Here is a 22,598-nt window from a genome sequence, read left to right as displayed (position 1 = left end):
ATCATCTGTTGATGAAGAGTCGGCGAAACAGAGGCCCGGACTAATACAAATAGTGTGCTTCAGCAGAAAGCTCTCCATGAATGGCTGCTAATGAGAGATGAATAAATAATTGGCCCGTCTAGACATTTAGGCAGTAAACTCCGTGCAGGTCTATTAATCTGTCCTTGTTCTATGCATAAACTATTCATAAAACTGCGTCCATTGGAAAAGGTAGATCTTGACCATGGGCGCTGCCGTGTCTTGGTCCAAACAGTCATTTCTTTCAGCCGGCTCTTCCTCCAGTCCACACTTTTAATAATTAAATGCGATTTTATAAATACATAAGAGGAAACCTAATGAAGATGAAGGTGCGCAGGGGTGACATCTTCACGCCTTTGGCTTGTGTTAAGTCAGATATAACTACAGTTGATTCCTTTTTAGGGAGCGATGAAGTTAGTTTTTCACCAGGGACATATGATTTATGAGTGACCTTAGCTTGCAGGGTTCAGAAAAAACTGAAGATAAGACAGAAGTCATATTCCTTTTGAGATTACTGTCACTGGCTGTAAAGCCTGCGGCCTGAAGTAAATCAATTGAACTCTCGTCCACTTTACTAGATAGCAAGAGCCAAACGAAATGAGGCTGATTTTATTAAGAAAAGGATGATGTATGAGCCGGTTAAAGGCTTGTCTAGTTTTAAAATTGCTGGTTTTCGTCATAACAGAGTGATCTTTTTTATCTGTCTGTATGTCTGACATTACTATGGTAACCCAGCGGCTGATGGAATTCCCTCAATCTTGGTTTTTGCAGAGGGTGAGGAGACTGGAGTGATGGATAGCCTGCTGGAGGCCCTGCAATCCGGAGCAGCTTTCCGAGACCGGAGAAAACGGACTCCGCGGCCTAAAGGTGACTACAATACCTTTCCTCTGTTCCCAGGCATATTTTGTTCAGTATGTGCTCCTAAAACATTCATCATAAATCCAGAGCTGCCGGGAAGAAGTGCTTAAAGTGCCAGCAGTGAGCGTAATCCTTTCCTGCGCAATGACAAATGTCAGGAGAGACGCTAATTCCTGTTGGCTGATGTCACTAGCACTTTTCCTACCAATGCCCTGAACTTCACATAAGCTGCTGATTATGACAGGGCTCAGCTCCTGACATATGCACGTCATCTCCCCGGGGTGTATGCTAATGTGACTAAATAGGATGTGCCGTCCCGTTCTCGGCTGGTCCACCAGCCCGCCACTGCACATGTATGGAAAGTATTGTGCCTCAATGTGTATAAAATCTCTTTCTGGTTTTTCCCAGATATACCGGACAATGTCAGTCCGTCATCAGAGAGGCCTATTCTAAAGCCTTGTAACCATGGTAATGGAAACCGCTCATGCATTGCAGGCTTATGTCTATCCTCATTCTACTGATATATGATTTTGCCTTGAGGTTTACTGCAAACTACAATGACATTACCTGCACCTTACTGGTCTCACGTCTTATACCGATATATCCCTTTCTTTGCACTTTGCATGCTTCTTTGGCTTTGGCGCATGGTTATCCATTTTGCATGAATAAAAGATGCCTAAATGTATTAATGTATATTTATATTGGAATTATTGCATGTATTGTACTTTTCTACTTTACTCCAGGCTTTCAGGGGTAACAGGTGCGATGGAGAGAATGTTTGTCCCCCTTTCTGCAATATGTAACCATAGTATACTGCTCCAGACCCTAACCGCTCGTCCTTCTAATGATGGAAACATCTTCACAATTCCCGGTCACACACGGGCTTGTTCATACATGTTTTCTATACACAAACGCTGCAAAAAGCGGTAACTGTGTGATAAATAGGTAGTTGGGAAGGTTATTACCACTCGGGTATGAGAGAGGGCAAATGTCTGTTCTTCAGCCCTCAGTGCAGTACATGTATAATATTACCCTTGTGATCACTGAAGGTGTATACTTCTTTCTAAGCAGATTTTATCTCTTCTACATGTACAGATTTACCAAAGGTTAAGTTGACTTAGATAACACAACACCAGGATTATTTGGCCACAAGTTCAACACGTATCTTAAAGCACCACTCCAGCACTTGTTTTTTTTCACCGCTGGAGTGGCGCTTTAAATCTAAGCCCCCTGGTCACATACCCGCCCTCCGGTATCTTCACAGTTTTTTTGGTGCCGCTCCTGTCCCCCTGCTCCATCTTGTGAGTGCAGCGTCTGACTGGTCGTAACACAAAAGTTACGACACTAGAGCGCAATGCGAGTCTATGAGAGACAGAACGAGGCTCTCATAGACTTGTATTGTAAAGTGACCTCCGTGCAGCTTCATGAAAACACTGAGGCCATGGGCAGGTCACTTGTAGAACATCGGCGAAAAGAGATGAAAACGCTGGAACGTGAGTATTGCAAAGGGGGCAGGGGACATGCATTAAAGAACCACTCCAGTTGAGCAATAAAAAAATACACTACTGGAGTGGTGCTTTAAAGGGAACTGGTCATGTAAAAAAAAAAAACGATATTAACCTGCAGGTTTGGGAATAATCTGCAGGCTATTAGCATTCTGAACCTACCTGGCGCCCACATTGACAGCCAGCTCAAATGCTGAGCCAGCTATCAGTGCTGGCGCACGTTTTCAGCCGCCACTCACTATTCAAATGAGTGGTGACTGAAAACGCGACAGCCCACCCCTATAATTGAAAGCTGGAGCCTGCTGGGAGGGATAAAGTTAACTTCTACCCAGCATTGGGGCGCTAAGTGCTGGGGAGGTTCAGAACGCTGTTAACCTGCAGATTAACCCCATATCTTTAGGTTAGTTGCGTTATTTTAACATGACCTCTTAATTTTAATATTGGTCAATGGCTTGTGCAACATTAAAGGGTGTCTGTCACCCCCAACATTGATTTTAAATGGCCTATATAGTGTTGTAGGCGACTTAGCTCCTCTAGCAACCTTATCCCTACTGTACCTGTCACTGGCTGGAAAAAAATAACTTAATACATAAGCAAATGAGGAGGCTTCTGTCCACCCTTAGCATGGCCAGGAGTTTGGTGCATCATTACACCTCCTTATTTATATGTTGGAGCTTTTCCCCCACTACTGATTGATAGTACTTGCTTCCCATAGCGAGCGCTGTCTGAATGCTGCTGTTGTGTGTGCAGACTCACACACATGGAGGGGCCCATGGCTTTGTCCTCCTTGTTTGATATCCTCTGACACTGCTCATTACGCCTCTGGCTGTATTAGTGCAGCAAGTGGTGTCAGGGAGGAAAATGCACCCAGCCATTGCGTGCGCTCGCGGCTGCACCTACACTGGCGGTATACAGTCAGTGCTCACTCTGTGAAGCTAGTACTATTAAGTAGAAGCGGGGGAAGGACCCCTGCATGCAAATGAGTAGGCATAACAGTGCACCAATCTCTTTGCCAAACTAAGGGTGCACAAAAACCTCCTCGTTTGCATATGAATTAAAAGTAATTTTTTCAGGCACTGTACCAGTAATATGTAGAGTGCTAATATGGTTGTTAAAGGGGCTAAGTCCCCTACAACACTGGCCCATTTAAAATGCATTTTAACCCCTTCACGACCTATGACATTTAAATACTTCATAGGTATTGTCCCTCTCTTTGATGCGGGCTCTGTTGCTGATTAATCGGCAGGAAACTAGAGGACTAGTATACTTACTGCCAGATAGTCAAGCATATTCATGAGCTTTGTATAACTCCTCTCCCACCACTGATTGGCAGCTTTTGAGCCATGTATAATGTACACAGAACCAAAACGGCTGACAGTCTGTGGTATCCAAATACCCAACTTGGTCATTCAGATAGTTTGTCCACACACACAACCCCTTTTCCAATGGCTGTCATTAGTCCACACTTAGTGGAGTTTCTTTGAGTGGAATTCTCCTTCCACTGAATTGCGGCAGTGACACACCGTGTGAAGAACTAGACTGTGAGGGGTGTCCACACAGGACAAGACTGATAAGCTTTTGACTGTTTTCATTTTCTTGACATACACCAATAATATTCCAATTATAAAATAAAGAAAACTCATTCTTCCCCCATAGGTGTAGGGGTTAACAGACGTTCTCATTTCTTTGACGTGACAATTGGAGAACACATCTTCTCTGATTGGTATTGAGGCGAGAACATGAAGAGAAGTTTTTAGACAGTAAATCCGCTCAGGAGTCACTAAGAGTTAGCAAAGGAGACACAATACCAGTAATATATAACTGGCAGCTTAGAGAGAGCCGAACACACACCTCTGTTCTCTGGAATCCGTCTTGTGCCTGCTGCTAGATGGATTACACTTGACAGCAGACAGTGGGCCGCAAGGTCGATTGCGGACTACACAGTGGACAGGACATTTTTACACTAATAAGTTTGCAGATTACCTATTTAGCACATTTGACCATGTGATCAGAGTTGTCCATCAGTCTTCTCCAATAGAAAAGCAGACTTCTCAAGGGACGCTTTTATTTGGATGAGGCTGATGGATAGGTCTGGGGTCACATGATCCACCACCAGCAGCCATATTGTGCACAGGAAAGCTGCACAGACCATAGTGGTATAAGAGCCGGTCATACCTATATAATGGGAAGTACCACAATATCATGTCCCCGACACATTGGGTAAAATAAGATAATGTGGCCGACCCTGTTAACTCATTCTACAGCCAGCAATAGACCAAGTAATAGAACGTCTATAGAAGGCAAATGGTGGAAGCTTCTCAATGAAGCCCAGTTGCAAAAAGGATTTTTGCCACAAATTGCATAAATTTAAGTAAGAAAAAAATAGTCCACAAAGGTGAAAAACCCCTTTAATTACATGTTCGATCAAGGTCCACCAATAATTTCCAGCATTATCTAATAATTTGAGGTTTTTAGGTTCGTTTAGATGAAGCTGGATGATGCCGATCAGTTTCCCTATTTTGTAGAATGGCGTTTAATGTGGCATTTTGCCCAGCTTTCCACCCAAACAGACATATAAGCATTCCCCGCCGCTTATTGCTCACATAAACTAATGCTCGGTGTGACATTTTACAGATTTTTAGGCATGATACTAAAATGAACATCTTAGAAAAATAAAATGTCATCTGAAAATGCCTGTAAACACATTTCAGCATTTTCTTTTATTACTGAATTCTGCTTGATCGAGCCTTGTTTGTGCCTTAAATAACTCACCACAATTTAGGAGTCAATGGGCTGAATTTATTCCCGGCGTCTCCACTTGACATTTTCAGCTTTTCTTCGCATTGTTATTTGCACATATTAATACATGTAGTATTGCACTTTTAGAAAATGCTGGGAGGAAGCTAGTTTTGGTAACACCAGGTTGGGTTACTAGCCTAGGAGTGTAACTACATCTTTAGGATGGCGGAGGTGCGGATTGCAGGCTGCCACTGGATGGGTAGGGTAGCACATCTATGTTGGAAAACAAAGTCTGATTTGCCTTAGTGCAGAGGATTTAACACATACTTCATGGAGGATGAAATATTCATACATTTCAATACTACACCTGTCTGAATCTGTAACTTCCTGAAATGGATACCATTTAGTTTTAGGTGAATGTATCCCCCAGAAGATATTTCCAAGCAGGGTAATAGCCTTTTTATGCTGCATTTCTGTCTTTTTCAGTTTTAGTTGTTAAAGGATTTAGTGCAAACATTTTTATATGTGGTCGCACTTATTTCTTTTCTCATTTATGTCTTATTATGCATCTTTAGGTAGCAGTGGTATATTGATATATCATAGGTTGGGTCATCGGGTGTGACTGTGTTAAAAGTAACAAAATGAAGCAGCTTCTTCTGCTGATCATTTCAACATTTTCTCTATCTGCATGTGGGTGTCCTACTGCTCGGACCTATACTAATCAGAAGAGTGGGGAGCTTTTATTCCAGACGGAATATTTTATCCCTGTTTTAGAATGGCAGGTCAGATGTCTGATTGCTGCTCTTTTCATCTTCTTTGGGGCTGCCAGAAAAGACCAAGCGCAGTACTTGGTAGCCATATCAGAAATGAGAGTGTTGGTCGAGCCATATTTTGAAAAGGGATAAAAGTTCTCCATTCTGTAGATGCGCCTTTTCTGGGTGGCTGCGGGCTGCTGTTTTTAACCTTGGGGGGGGCCTCCTTTCAGTGTATCGCTGGCGGCCAGGTAGAGCAGTCACATCTGACCACATGACCCACAGTTATCTGACCGACGATCTTACCGATGGTAGCGTTACAGCTGATAAGAACTACCGTGCCAGTGTTTCCCACGCTGTCACACAGATGACAGCGTGGGAAACACCATAGAAAGTCGGCAACACCTGTGCAATAACATCTATTGGCGCCACCGATAGATGATGCTGCGCCGGCGTATCCGACGCCATTTTAAGAGAGAATTGTTTTTCTTCTGAATACGTGTATATCACCAATGTCAGGTCATTGAGGGATCAGTGACCTGTCAGCAGTCTGCATTATGAATACCTAATCAGATGCAGACCCCCCTCCAGTCCCACCCCGGGACACGAGCATATCAATAGCTACCAACTGAAAATAAAGATTAAACAACAGCCAGAAGACGGATTTCAGCAACCAAGGTATCATTTTAATCAGTATAACGGCGCCAACCTGACACTTTCTGTAGGTTACTGTCCACGATCCTGCTGACAGGTTCACTTTAAGGTTTAATTAGGTACTTGATAGTAGCTGAAAAGGTAGAAACTAAATTGTTTTTCCAAGCTGCAGATTCTTGTCGTGAATAACGACCTTCACGGCCAGAACAAAAAATAGTTATCAATTTCTATTTTAAATTGTGTTTTAAATGCAAATTGATGTTGCTTTTTATTTACTACTCTGCCTTTTGTGATTGGGAGTTCTTACATCAGTACAGCACAGGACTTCTGATATTCTTATTTCTCTCTTTCTTTGACTTCTCGCTGTTGTTCTACAAAGCATAAATTTTGAAAGACACTTGCTATCTGCCCTCTGCTCACAATTATAATCTCATTGTGTACTGCTTGGTAGGGCAGTCATATTGTCCCAGTTTTTGACATAGGAAGGGGAACCATTCCCAGTGTGGCTTCAGACTATTGTAAATTAGATTTAAATTCACTTGTCGCTTCAAGAATGCAGATTACTTTCTACCTAAGTATACAGAATCTCACTTTCTACTGACTTTAATCATGATCCTGCTGAATTTTTGCCATTTTCTCACTTCCCAGTGTCTTTTAAGGAGTTAGATTTTCCTTGCTTTTTGATTGTGTTGTCTTAATCTCAGCTCTATGTTCTTAAACCATTTGTTGTGCCAGTTCAGTAAGGAATGAGATATTTCAAAAGAATTAATCAATTTTTCCCGTGAGTGTTCATGCTGATAGCATCTAATTCCTCTTGAATATCTTATCTTTTACACATAGTTTTGTTTCCTTTGGGCATATGTAATCTTTGAGGTTAAAACAAAATCTCATACACATGCAAGAACAATTCTTGTATTTATAATAGAAAGTAATACATATCTTGGCTCCCATCTGTCAGTATACCAAGAAAATAATTAGACTCCATAAGCAAAGTAGCACTTCATTGTTGCTGTATGGGGACGTGGTGGGCATTGTTAGGATTGGTCAAATATAGTATGGTTTTATATCGGATTACAAAGACTCCGTACCTTGCCATCATCAGATAATCAGAAGTTCTCATTTGTGATAATATAGAAATTTGGTTAAGAACTTCTATTTTTTCCTAAACACATTCAACCCAGTATCACAGCATGCAAGAAAAACACTTGACTACGTTCTCTGATGGTCATTAAAAATTAAATTACCCTTTGACAGCTTTCTGCTACTTTGAAAGATAAGTTTTTGGTTTCACTGTTTTTACTTATGCAAAACCTCTACTCCAGAAGAAAAGTTGTCTATAACATGGCAGGCCTGGAAGACGGTGTTAGAGATAATAACCTGGACAGAAGCACTGATCTATGGACTGTTTTGGATTCTAAGCACAGAAGTAGCACCATTTCTAAAAATGTCTCGACTCCAGTGGTTTAAACCCATTTTCGAGATCTGCTGCACATGTACAGAACAGCAGGCAATGTGTTTCTGCAAATCACTGTGCCTCTATGGTAGGGTTCCCCAAATCCAGTCCTCAAGGCCCACCAACAGGTCCTGTTTTCAGGATTTCCCTTGTATTGTACAGGTGATGCAATTATCACCTGGGCAATACTAAGGAAATCCTGAAAACATGACCCGTTAGTGGGCCTTGAGGACTGGAGTTGGGGAACCCTGCTCTATGGCGTGTTCATGGAGTCCACTTACCATCAGCCGCTGATGGCAGCTGGATGTTGTAGCTGACACCCTACGGCAATCGATACTAGCTAAGCCGTTTAACCCTTTAGAGGTTGCGAACAATAGTGAGAGAAGCCTCTATATGATTATTTGAGCAAGGGGACTCACGCTTTAACTCCATTGCAGTAAAAAATAATGACCTTGGGGTATAAATCTACTTCTTTCTCCACTTATTAGCCACAATGCCTTCTGAACTCACCATCCACTCTGGAAAAAAATAGCAGTTCAAATCTTATGCTCTAGAGGAGACAGAATGACAGCACTCTCAGGTTACATCTCCGAATAAACTCAATGGAGAGTAACAGAAGAAGGAATGAGTAGAGTGAGACACAGGCAGATTGTGCTGAGCTTTCTAACGAGACTCCTCAAATCTGGATTCACATCTACACTGCTCAGCACTGCAGCATAATTTCATCCCTGCCTTTGCTCCTTTTATCTGTGGTTAATTAGGAACGGAGAGCAGGAATCTCTCTCTCTGTGCTGTGCTTTGTATAGCACACATCATCCAAGTTGATAGCAAACTATTATAAGCTAGCCTCCACCCACCAGCTCAGAGTTGGTTGAAAATTATGTGATGAAGTCTGCAGAGGGGAAAACTTGTGAAATTGCAAGTCATATAGTTGTCAAAAGTGTTATTCCTCATCTATACACAAGGTTGCGTATTCTGAAAAGTTACTTGAAAGTTTAGTTGCCTTTTAAAATTTTGACTGTCTAGTTGTTGAAAATGTTTGTTTCCATCAAACCCTGACTGCAAGGCCATGCCTGAAGGTGTAGTTTTTCAATTGTTGCAAAACATTTACAGGACTTTTGCTATAAAATGCTTCTGTATTTTCCTCCATTCAGGGATTGCTAATTGAATCTGAAAATGTTTGTAGGCATGCAGATTTTTAACCATTTCAACACTCAAGGTGTTTTATGACCTTGATATCTAGACCTGAAATATATTGAATTTTGAAGATTTTGTTTTTATTATAATCTACAATTTTTTTTTTGATGCATAAGGTAGACATTATATATTATAACAAATTAAAATTGGGATCAATTCATCAATTTTGTAGGTTTTGTTTAGGTAAAATCATTGTAAACTGGAAAATTTTGGTCAGAAGAGAGTAAATATGTTTTCCCATTGTTTATATATTTATTTTTTTTAATAACATATTTGTTTAATGAATAATAGCTGCCCCATTCATTCCCTTTGAGGCTCTCGAAAAAAGCCTAGCACAATGCTTGGCAACACCATAAAAATTGGATGGCATTGTAGACAGGTATACACACTGCCACTCTATATTAGCGGGGATAAAAGTAGCAAATTCTGCTTATCAATGCGGGTCCCAGTGGTCGGACCTCCACCCTTCTGTAAGGTAACATCTAGTCCGTGGACCTGTATGACGTCCATTTTTATATCAGCAGTTTAAAAACTTTACAAAACCAAATACAGTTTTCTATGTTAATAATTACAATACGTCCTTAAATATCAGATACAATATAGATAGTCTGTAGGGGAACTGATTTTTTTGTTTGCTCACTCATAGACTTGGATAGGCGAGTCTCTTCCAAAATATGAAAGGAACCAATGCATACTGAGATTTTGTTTTTATGCACATCAAATGTAGTATAATGATAGTCATGTGAACATAGCATTAGGGATAGAATCAGGAAAGGGGCATCTGCTTTGCACCACATATCAGTGTATGTAATTGGGGGGAGGGCATCCACGTTTTCAGGTAGAGCAGATCATACAGTGTGTACGATATCCGAGTGTAGATAGAGAGGAAATTGCAGACAAAACAATTTGCAGGGAGGTGGGAGAGGTCATTCACATTGTGTATAACTCTAGGAGCACACCCACAGAAGGCTCAGTATATGACACCCCCAAGTACTAATGTCTGTTTGTACAAGGAAGAGATCACTCATATGGGGTATTAAATTCAGTGCATGGATGAATCTGTGTAGGTAGATGAGTAGGTGCTAGTGAAGGCAGCAGCAATCTGGACACATACACCTCACATCCAGCATTTATCACTAGGAAGGGTCTAATGCTATGAAAAGTTAGCAAACTGCATATTCTTGGAGGTCTGGAATTAAATGAAGGTTAAATATGTTGCAGCTATATAATTTGCAAAGCCAGGAAGGCTAGGGTTAAGTCCCTAGCTCTACAGGTTCTGATTAGATCACCTGGATAGCCCTGCCTGTAACCATGCTACTTGTTCTCCTAAGTCAGTCAACTCAGGGAAGCTGAGCAGACTGGATGTGTATTGGAGTTGAAGAGAGAGACTGGCCAGAATCCCTCTCTAAGTAGAGACTTCATAAGCTGTCTGCAGAGAACCACAAGTATCAGTGGTTGCTATGGGCAATAGCTGTTAAGTTTGACAGGACTGGGACTACCTCATCTGTGTATGAGTGGCCTGTTCTGTTTAGTTAGCGCCTGGACAAGGCTAAGGATTTATGTTGGAGTTTTTGTGCTGTGCAAACTGGAAAGCAATAAAAGCTGCACAGAGAGAGACTTTAAAGGGTTGTCCACTGATGAATATCATATCGGTGTGGGTCCGACAACTGGCATCCTCATAGATCAACGGTTTCCAGCTCCGACAGCTGCTGGATATCAAAATCCTCTACACCGTAGCCTTTTATGTACAACTTATCACAACATGCTGTTGCATTTCTATGCAAAATGACCCTTCTGTCTACATGAGTTGACACTTGGCTACATGTACATACATTGTTCGTAGCTGTCTTTGTGAAGCTCTGCCGTTGAGGTTCTACTTTGAGTATATGTTACTGATGATGAACATAAAATCATAGTGTGGCGCCCCCAGGAGTATGGTCGCCACACTGGCATTACCTTCCTCCCTAGTGTGATGTCATGCTTGGAAGCAATAAAGGGTCTCTCTGTCAGGAAAATTCAACACACAGCACGGTTCCCACTCCAGGCCAGCAGAGGGAGCTCTGAACCAAAGCTGGGGGAGGAGCTGCCCTCTGGGGGCCGGGAAAGGGAAGTTAGTCAGTTCGTGTGAGGAGGGCGAAGTGTGTGGACGAGAGGAGAAGAGCTGGAGGATTGAGCAGAGTTCAGGTTCACTTCTAGCGTAGCGCATGTTCCGTAGTCCGGTCTCCGAGGTTGTATGGATACTGATGTTCCTGCAGCAGAAACCGGAGGAATAGGAAGCTGTAAATGCTCTGTTCCCTCATAAGACTCAGAGGCACAACAGCAACGTGTGAGCCAGAAGAAGGAGGCTACAGCTGTCTGCCATAAGAGGGGGTTCTAAAAGAGAGCAAGCAAGAGGAACTTCAGTGTAACTCAGTACTGCATGTACCTCAGATAAGCGCTAGAAAGGAGACTACACAACCCATCTGCATAGAGAGATTCCTAAGTTGCTTCCAGGCTGGTCAACTCCTGTTCCATCTGTAATCTGGATCCTGAACTGCACTTGCAAAGTAAAGGTAAAGGAAACTGCACCCTGTTCTGTCATTGCCTTCTTCCTGCAACCCCATCAGCACTGCTACATCTCTGTGCCTAACACTGCACCCTCTTCCTCAACACCTATTCCCACTGCCCTGGAATTACATCTCTACCTGTGGGGAGCTATTACATCTTGCTGCCTTATACCATCTGTCCCAGAGGATCTGCCTGCAGCGTCGGCTTAACCCCTTCATTGCCGAGCACCACAGGGGGCGTCACGTATCATCCACTAATAAACTTTAATCAGCCACGCTTAACCCCTTTTACATGGACGCCCAGGGCGACGGACCGGGTCACCGCTACTGTGACACTTCCCTCTGAGATACCGGCCCGGTATCGAGTACCCCACTGCCCTGGCGGGCGATCCAATAGGATGTGTATTGAGGACAGTGTATTCAGGCCATCTGTTGTGTACATTACGTAATGAATCACAATACACAATGCAGGATGACCTTCATGACTGTGCGCGCTATAACTTATCTAGATCTGTAGATGTCCTTGTGAAACATAACATTGATGCTATTAGTTTGATTACAAATTTTAGTCTATAACTACAAAGTAGAAAAATAACTTGTATATAAAATGTTTTCGCCGAGTATAAAACTAGCGTAAGATTTGAAAGTCAACACAGCGTTATATATTTTATTACTTATGAGGATATTTTGGAGCAAGCTAAGTTTTAAATCAGCAGTACAACTAAGGGTAAGAAACTTTGTAATACATCTTATTACCAAAAAATGTGTGTTTTCCCACCTGTTAGTTGCACTTTGTCTCCTGCATTAATCATTTTCTTTTAAAAACTGATTAACTCTCTCTATAGACTTGTCTTCCGTGATGATTCGAATTACACCTCTTACGATAAAGGGGGTAGATGTTAAAACTGCTAGTGCAGGGGGAAACTGCTGTAATGGCAAGATACAAGTCCTTAATTGGGCAGAAATATTTCAATTCCTCATGTACACACATTACAGATTACTCTGAATATTCACCTGAAGATGGCAATGGATATACTGCCCTCTATCCCCCTTTAAGACCTGTGTATTGTTGTAATGTGTAATAATCTGTATTGTTTGTGATGAATCTGTGTTCGACCCAGCAACAGGTAGTTACCAAGGACATGTGGGGTTAACATTTGGGAATAGCCCAGAGTGAGAGGGGCTAAATTGAAGAGACAGAGCGTTTCCTTGTAGTGAGTCGGGAAAGGGCCCAGAGTGTGTAGTAAGAGGACAAGAGGGTGTCGTGAGAGAAGAAGGGATAGCATGATGAGGAGCAGAAATGGAGAAAGTGACTGAGTGACAAAGTGAATTACAGAGACTGGTCCTGGGAGAGGATGCCTAGCAATACAGCCCAAAGTTTATAATAATTTGTAAAGGTAATGGGCCTGGACAGAGTACGTGGGACGAAGAGAGTGCCCCGGGTGAGAGTTCTACAGCATCAGAAAGAGAGTGAACATAAGTACTGGCCATACTGGCACCATAGTTCCCTAGAGGGGAAAAAAGACGTGGAATCTGAGTTGTGTTAAGGACTTTTGCTAGCTGGACTGTAGTACTGAGCTGGATTGTGGTGAATTCCATAGTATGCAAGGTTGAAGGGAGACTTTAAGTCCGTCTAATTCAACTCATAGCTTAACATGTTGATCCAGAGGAAGGCAAGAAAACCCCATGTGACAAACACTAAGCTCCACATTGGGGAAAAAAATTCCTTCCCGATTCCACATACGGCAATCAGACTAGTTCCCTTGATCGACGCGCTATCAAGAAATCTAGTATATATACCCTGTAGCATTATACTTTCCAAGAAAGGCATCCAGGCCCTACTTAAATTTTAGTAGGGAATCACTCATTACAACATCATATGGCAGAGAGTTCCATAGTCTCACTGCTCTTACAGTAAAGAATCCGCGTCTGTGAGTATGCTTAAACCTTCTTTCCTCCAGACGTAGAGGATGCCCCCTTGTCCCTGTCTCAGTAAAAAGATCATTAGAAAGGTCTTTATACTGTTCCTTCATATATTTATTAGTGAAGAGAAAGAGATTGAAACTGTTTGAGGAAAATGTGGCACGTTGTGAAAGAAACATTTATCAGATCTGTGCCAGCTATCTCCTGTATATAATCAATTCCCAGGTATCGTTGAGTAAAAAGTTTATTTTCAATTGGTGTTACACCTTGAACTGTCCAACACCAGTTACTGGCAAATGATCGTCATCAGTTACACGCGCCCCTCTCCGGGCCTAGCACGCTCATAGCATAAGTCCACACACCCAACCAGGACCCCCACATTCATGTGACTTACCAAGGCGTAAGAGACGAGTACCTCGCCCACAGCTATTCCTCCATGCCACATTACACGGTCACACATTACATATATGCTTCAGGGGATAGTGGCATAAGAGACAAAAATAGAGAGATTTCTGTGTGTGTAGGTATTTTCACAAGCAGCAGGCGGTTGAAGAAAATCTGTCTATAAACTGGCTACAGAAACCGACCCAAAATGTCTACATTTTTCCATTTTCTGTAGCAGGCAATGTCCAGTATTGGTAGTGTGTGTAGTGAATATGACACTTGTATGGGCTAGTAAGGAGCTCATAGACTGAAAGAAACCTGTCCCAATGCTTTATCATAGGGTGCAGAGGCGGCAGTCACCCCAAGGTTCCCTGCACGAAGGACAATATCAGCACCAGCCTGGGAAGACAGAGAACTGTCCATACAAGAAGTGGTCACTGGAGCTTCTTGAGTCGTGTCCAGCAGATTATGTGCAGTGGTAGCAATGACCATATGCTATTGGCAGCCACATTTTTTTCAGTTTGTTGTATACATAAGTGTAGTTTAATTTTGTTTTTGTGTTGTTTTTTTTTTGCATACTGATGTATACAAACTAGACGGAGGCCAAAAGGACGCTCTTTTGGCCTCTGTCTTGCAATATGGACACATTTAACCTATATGTGGGGAGCTTTCCTGGCACTGTTGGTAAATATATTAGGAACCCTGCTATGACTGGTTGGCAGAATACTGTCTTCTCTAAACCCTGACGTGCATTATTCTGATGGTTGTAGATAGCCGCTACTGGACGGCACGTTCAGATTGCTTGTGGTTCTAAATTACAAAAGGGAAAACTTGATCCAAACTGTTTATTCCTAATACTGGACCTGAAGGGGGCGCTGTGTGTCTCGCGTCTTTGCTGGTCCTTGAACAAATGTGTTCTGCACTAGACATAACACACCGTATCCATTTTAATATAGAAAGTTAGTGTCATGTTTGTTAATGTATTTTTCCTGTGATTTTTAGTTCTCTTTCCTATCTATTGAATAATTGTTCTGCCGTTTGTCACAAAATTCTGCTCCAACAATTGCATTACGGGGTCCTGAGATTAAACCTAAATAAGAACCTGTAATAACCCCATTCATAAACCGCATAAACGTCATAGATTTCCTCTATTTTTGTTTGCGGTCAGTTGGGTGGTATAAGCATTGTTGTTTTTTGGTCTGTACAGGTGTGTGGACCTTTTAGTGTTTTCTCTATCTTCATGAGACCTAAAACTACCAGCCTGCAGCATTGCCCACGCTGCAGCCTCTACTGCTATTCCCACATGTTACTGCAGCAGAAAACTGTTTGATTTTCCGGAAACAAAGAGATTGACTACAACTATCTCTGCTGCCGATTCCTAAGGATACAGGTCTTTCAAGTCCAGGAAACCTCTTGCGCAGGGAGGGGCCCACCGGTCAGCTTTCGTGAACTCTGTTCTTACATAGCTGAAAACGCAAAAAAGTGCAAGCACTCAATATGGTAGACCAAGCGGACGTGTGAGTAGGTTGTATGTATCACCCACCAACCTTTTCCCCTACGCTGTCAAGAATTATTGACGTGCAAGTAAAGCTGGAAGAATAGAAATCCATAGTTAGGAAAGTTGTGCAGCTTCTCTTTCTATTAGGGACATCTCTTGGCTGTTGAATTTTCTTGAGATCAGGATGTTAGGTGCGGAAATGAATAATTCATTTAACACATTAGACTAGCTGAGGCCAGTAGTGAATAAATGAATCAAGCTGTCAATGGCCATAGCTTTCAAAGTTCTGCAATTTCTATTAAGGGAATGTATCTTCAGATGAGTACGGATTCGGTGGAGCAGTGTGAAAACTAGTGGCAGAGTGCATACTTTGTTAGGGAGGCGGCGAGCTTTCCATACATATGTATATGGCTCTTTGAAGACGGCATTGGCAGTCAGATGTGTCAAGATGCAATCCAGGTTTAAAAATGTCACTAGCTATTACATCTGAAATAAAATGTGGCGTATGAATATTTACATATCTGAGCGCAGAATATGGTTTAGCCATGTTATCATTAATATGCTGGAACATTAAGTAAGTGTTCAGATGGAAGGAGAACGAGGGGGGACATATTCCAGGGGGAGCGTCTGTCACATCCTCAGTCTACCGGCATGCTTTTGTCCCCATCTCAAGGTGATGTCATTGGATATTGTCACTTCTTGCCGGGAATAAAAAAATAACTGTCTACTAAAAATATTCCTGTTTTTAGCATGCTGTACTGTATATTAAATTTTCTTCTTTATTTCAGATAAAGGTGCTTGGATATTTAGTGCAGTAATTTGAGTGCCCTTTATTTTATTTTTTTTTTAAATTAGTGTTTACCCAAACTATTGGATGCGTACCAATGCCAAAAAATATGGATCGTAACATTATACAGGTATCTTTCCTCTGCTTTAAATATACCACATGCTGCTGAGATTTCCTTGATCTAACAGGTCACGGAGATCTGAGACTTGCGCTGGTGAAAGTTTTTATTTTGGATTGTGCACATATTAGTGAAGAATGTACTTGAAATAGAACACCCTGGCTGTAGACTAACAGCAGCCGTCCACAATTCAATTCTAGCTGTAAATTTCTGTCAATGTTTCCAAATCTTATTACTAGTGTGTCTTCACTAGGAAGTATTAAAGCTGACCTGTCACCAGATTTCTCAGTACAAACTGTATACAGTACTATATAGATCTGTCATTTCCAGAAATAACCTTTACCTGCCGATAAAGTGGTAATCTCTATATTCTTTGTGCAGCTGCATGCTTCCAGTCATTGGGGCTGTCACTGGTCACTATATGGTAAACATGCTGTAGTCACTACTCGGCACATTGAATGACCGTCTACTCTCCAGCGTGTATGCTCAGCGTGTGTGTTTGCGGAGAAAACCATCAATCAGTCAATGAATGTCAATCAATGTGCCAGGGAGTGATTTCACTGTATAGCGAGCTTTGACCGTATCACCACTGCACCCCAATAACTGGAAATGAGCAGCTTAAGGTAGAACATAACTTCATTTTATCCTTGTAGCCACTGTTCCAGTAAAGCAAGCAGGCTCATAACAATGATAAGTTCCCTTTATAAACAGATTAGACTGCTGTATTTACTTTAAAAATCAAAGTCAGAATGGCTTTATAGATCTGTTATTAAGATTAGCATCTTAAAATAAAATAGCCTATAAGTCCAAATATGTTCAATCTCTGACAACTGCAGCTTGTACTGAGCAGTGTGAGATCTCAGCATCAGGAGGTACACTAAGGAGCTGTGAATCAGGCTAGGTGGGCAGAGACAGAGTTAAGCTTTCATAAAGGATTTTAGAGCCATTCTGACATGGAATTTCAAGGTAAAAACAGCACCATCATCAGGTCTAAGATCTGTTTAATAGGGTGTAAAGTTTATATTGGTAATTTTGATGACAGATCCTCTTCAAATAGCAAGATCATGTTAGTGTTACAATTACAAAAGGACTAGAATGAAATACAGCGACATTCCTGAAGAATTTTCTTTATTTCATACCAGAATCGCCTGTTGTAGAGAACTATACTATGGTCATTTGGTGTATAGATATGCTTTGTCGAGGCAGCAGAACAAACTCTACATGACGTGACCCTGTTATGGAATAAGGGAAATAATGCATGATGAGCGAGTGCTGCTGTATTTGCTTAAGCTCCCTTTTAGGATACTGTGTCCCTCATTCATCAGCGCAATTACATCAGAATTCTAGCATAAATTGCTTTGCAAAAGTTTCTGCGCAACTCCGTGCTGTCAAAATGGATCGGGATGGCAGCGCAGTTAGGGGCGTAAGTCCACAGCTTGTCCATTCATGGTGAGTCACTGACTGGAGTAAGATTTATGGTGAGGCGCTCATCACTTGTTAGACTCGCAAAATTCATTAGGAGACATGCGCCTCTTAATGAATCAGGAGTGTCTGACTCCAACACACCCCGTCATCAAAATCCACGTGAAGATCGCCAGTTTTGAGGAATCAGGGCCTACATCTACAGAAACTAGAGAACAGCACCAGAACCAACAGATGATTATCTTCCTATATTTTAACAATATGAATCTTTCTTGTAAAGCAAATAGAAAAGCTTTGACAAAACATAAACTTTATAAAATGTGTACAAACCTGAAACTCATACAAATGACACGATAACAAACCCATATAGATATACCGTATATTATATACTAGCTGAAGAGCCCGGCGTTGCCTTGGCATAGTAACCAACTGTGGTTAGTTATAACAAATTATAATGATTATATTGCACATAAAAACCGTGCATCTAATCCTATCCTGTGTGATACTGACTGCTGAGCCGTGTATCTAATCCTATTCTGTGTGATACTGTCTGCTGAGCCGTGTATCTAATACTATTCTGTGTGATACTGTGTGCTGAGCTGCGCATCTAATCCTATCCTGTGTGATACTGTCTGCTGAGCTGCGTATCTAAGGCTAGTTTCACACTAGCGTTTATTCCACGCAGCGCACGGCGCCGCTAAGCCCCGCCCCCTGCCGGCTCCCTGCCCGCCCCATTCGGTCATCGCCGCCTACTATCGCACATGGACGCTTACGTTCTGCGCACCCTATCTTTAGCATAGGGTGCGCTGGCCGTGCGCTAGTAGGATTTTGGCGTGCGCTGCGCACTTTTGAAGGTGCGCCGAGCGCACCGAAATGCAACATGCTGCGTTCGGCGCACACGGGCGCACCTTCAAAAGTGTGCAGCGCACGCCAGAATCCTACTAGCGCACGATCGGCACACCCTATGCTAAAGATAGGGTGCGCTGATCGCAAGCGTCCATGTGCGATAGTAGGCGGCGATGACCGGATGGGGCGGGCAGGGATCCGGCAGGGGGCGGGGCTTAGCGGCACCGTGCGCTGCGTGGAATAAACGCTAGTGTGAAACTAGCCTAATCCTATCCTGTAATAGTGTCTGCTGAGCCGTGTATCTAATCCTATCCTGTGTGATACTGACTGCTGAGCCGTGTATCTAATACTATTCTGTGTGATACTGTGTGTTGAGCTGCGTATCTAATCCTATCCTGTGTGATACTGTCTGCTGAGCCGTGTATTTATTCCTATCCTGTGTGATACTGACTGCTGAGCTGTGTATCTAATCCTATCCTGTGTGATACTGACTGCTGAGCTGTGTATCTAATCCTATCCTGTGTGATACTGCCTGCTGAGCCATGTGTCTAATCCTCTCATGGGTGATACTACTGCTGAGCTGTGTATCTAATCCTATCCTGTGTGATACTGGTTGCTGTGGCGCCCCTGAGGGTTCAGTCGCCACAGAGGTACTGCACCTCCTCCTGAGGTGTGGTACCCCACCATCGAGGTAAGGTGGAGACACCTGACCACACTCCAACACCTGCACCCCACACCACAAAGTAGTGTAGGAAAGTACGTTCGACGGCTCCCTTCTTGAACTGTAGCATAGCACCCCTTGGTGGCTCCCTGCTTGGAACACGAAACGTGCTGGGAGGTGGGTAGAGTTTAGTTAACATAAAAGAGCGGGAAGAGTTTAGTCAGTCAGTCTTTAAGTCAGTCAATAAGTGAGGATGTAGAAGGACAGAGAGAGAGAAAGAGAAGATCCCCGGGAGAGGGATGGAAGAAGGAAGTGCTGCAGCAGGCCACAGTGATCTGGGTCTGCTGGCACAGGAAAGAGACAGAGAAAGGAAACTTGATTCTCCATTGGGAAGAAGGATTAGCACGGAACGTGAGGAGAATAAGAGAACAAGGACCAGGGTTAGAGGAGAACCCTTTTCAAGTTCTAAGCGCAATGCCGGGGTCCGGTCCCCGAGGTTGTACGGATACTAATGGTCCTGCAGCAGACACCGGAGGAATGGAAGTAGTGACCACTTTATTCCTACACAAGACTTGGGGGCACAACAGCAACATATTAGTGAGCCGGGACTTAGTAGCAAGGAGTCCCCAAAGCAGGCTACAGCTGTCTGCCGTACAAGTAGAGTTTATAGGAACATCTGACAGGAGGAACTCAGTGTAACTCAGTACTAGGAGTACTTCACTCAAAGGCGCTATAAGAGGAGACGTTCAGAAAAGGTACATATGTTGGCGGAGTGTTGGAAGGGAGTACTTCATCTTGCCTGGAAGTTGGCTGAGCTCCTGACCCGGAGGACACGGCACGGATGCGGGCAACTGTACCTGCAACAGACTGTGAGTAAAGCTTTGGAACTACATGCCCTGGTGTCCTCCACTTATTCCTGCGCCAACCTGCCCAGCACTGCTACATCCCTTGCGCCTGACACTACACCATCTAAGTGTCACTTCTCCTACACTGCCCTGGGACTACAGCCCTGCCTGTGGAGGGCTACAATATCACTGCTGCACCACACCATCTGTCCCAGAGGATCCGTCTGCAGCGTCGGCTTACATCTCTATTGCCGAACACCACAGGTGGCGTCACGAATCACGCATCATAAGCACACTGAACATTCCCCTTTTACAATGGGCGCCCAGGGCCACAGGCTGGGTCCCAGCTGCCGTGACATCTCCCATTTAACTCATCGGGCCCAATACCGAGTACCCCACAGCACTGGGAGGGCGACCGACTGCTGAGCCGTGTATCTAATCCTATCCTTTGTGATACTGACTGCTGAGCCGTGTATCTAATCCTATCCTGTGTTATACTGGGCTCCCCCTGCAGTCTGTGTCAGAGGGTGGTCTGTGTTGGCACGGTAATAAATTGTGTTATTTCCAGCTTTACAGAAGGACGATAACACCATAGAAATGATAAGAGTAATAGGCCTCAGTTACCACAACTGTCTACAAAGAAAACTGTTGCTGATAGCAACCAATCACAGCTCATTTTTCATCTTTTAAACAGGTCTGGGACAGCGTGGCGAGTTTTGAGTGGTTTTGTGTTTCGACTTTTATGTGGCGAGTTTGGTTTATGTGTGGTGAAATGTGTGCTGAGGGTGGTATATGTGTTGAAGCACGTGGTAGTGTGTGGCGCATTTTGTGTGTGTGTTCATATCCCCGTGTGTGGTGAGTATCCCATGTCAGGGCCCCACCTTAGCAACTGTTCGGTATATACTCTTTGGCGCCATCGCTCTCATTCTTTAAGTCCCCGTTGTTCACATCTGGCAGCTGTCAATTTGCCTCCAACACTTTTCCTTTCACTTTTTCCCCTTTATGCAGATAGGAGCAAAATTGTTTCCGAAAGGAGCCACTCCTTGGCTGGGTCCTTCCCTGGAGGAAGATCTGGCTAGTCCCGTGTTTGAGACTTGTAAATGAGGCTCTACGGACTTTATTTGCATATTCGTATTTCCCAGGGAGCAGTGCACCTAGGCTTTCACTGATTGAGCGCCTTTGCCGGCTGCCGCAGTGTTTTCTTTGACTGGTCTCCCTGAGGTCAGTGATTGTTTCGTGATGTTGGTCTACTAGGCATTGCTCCCACCTAGCCAGAATCCTACTCCACACTGATGAGGGGCAACACCCCGAAACAGCTGTCTGTGGATGGATACCTGGCCTTGGTATTTCCCTTGTCATATCTGTAAACTCGTAAAGAGCTGGATATTGACTTAAAGGGCCACTTAATATGGTGGTAATGATGGTTTCCGAAAGGAGCCACTCCTTGGCTGGGTCCTTCCCTGGAGGAAGATCTGGCTAGTCTCGTGTTAGAGACTCTTTAATGAGGCTCCACGGACTTTATTTGCATATTCGGTTTTTCCCCATTATGTACATAGGAGCAAAATTGTTTGGTGAATTTGAACGCGCGGGGTTAAAATTTTGATGCTATGATGCTCTCCGGGTCCAGACGTGTGACTTTGCAAAATGTTGTGGCTGTAGCTACGACGTGTGACTGTGCCAAATTTTGTAGGTGCAGATGCCAATCCTGGAGATACACACATACATACATACACACCCAGATTGAGCTTTATATATTAAATGACAAGATAGAAATAGACACCTCCCTATAGGGGGCTCATGCACACGACCGATTATCTCATACGAGTGCTTTCTGTGGTTTTCACGGATATCACTTGTACATTTGATATTCTAGGTGAACATATCCGATTTTCTTCTCTGAGTAATTCTCGGAATCTATCGGTGACATATCCAATTTTGATCCTAGTTGTTGGTTCAAAATCTACAATGCATGTCTATGGGTCCAAATTTCATGGACTGACAGAAAGGACAAGGTGGAGAAACCTTTTTTTTTCTCCACATACAAGAAAAACAGATGTCACTGATCAAAGTCTGTATCCAGTATCAAAAGAATATAAAAGAAGTAAACTGTGGCAATAAAGTGCAATGTGCATATTCATCACATTGGCTCAGAGAGTAGGCATTATAGTGGCCCAGTGGTTAGCACGGTTGCTTTGCAGCGCTGGGGTTAGACCTGGTTCAAATCCTATCAAGGAGAAGATCTACAAGGAGTTTGTACGTTCTTCCCACGTTTGCACTGTAAAGTGCTGTGAGGTAAGATGCCGCTATATAAATGGGTAAAATCGAATAAGTGCCATGTTTAGCCTCCTGAAGGATTCTCCACCTCCTGTAGCTTTACATGTGGAATACTCAT

The 22,598-nt window shown here is 43.1% G+C and overlaps 1 protein-coding gene across 1 annotated transcript in view; it reads left to right on the top strand.

The window, feature by feature from the left end:
• The window catches only part of DIAPH3 (diaphanous related formin 3), an 811,800-nt gene that overhangs the window by 614,907 nt on the left and 174,295 nt on the right, over nucleotides 1–22,598 (top strand). The window contains exons 26-27 of the mRNA XM_073580354.1: nucleotides 790–885; nucleotides 1,285–1,344. Of these exons, the coding sequence (XP_073436455.1) occupies nucleotides 790–885; nucleotides 1,285–1,344 (156 nt within the window). The remainder of the gene's footprint in view (nucleotides 1–789; nucleotides 886–1,284; nucleotides 1,345–22,598) is intronic.

This window comes from Dendrobates tinctorius, unplaced genomic scaffold, assembly GCF_039654945.1.
Source record: "Dendrobates tinctorius isolate UK_male_01 unplaced genomic scaffold, ASM3965494v1 ptg000064l, whole genome shotgun sequence".
Lineage (NCBI taxonomy): Eukaryota > Metazoa > Chordata > Amphibia > Anura > Dendrobatidae > Dendrobates > Dendrobates tinctorius.
Note: the sequence above shows the minus strand (reverse complement) of the source record. Positions and strands in the feature narration are given on the sequence as shown.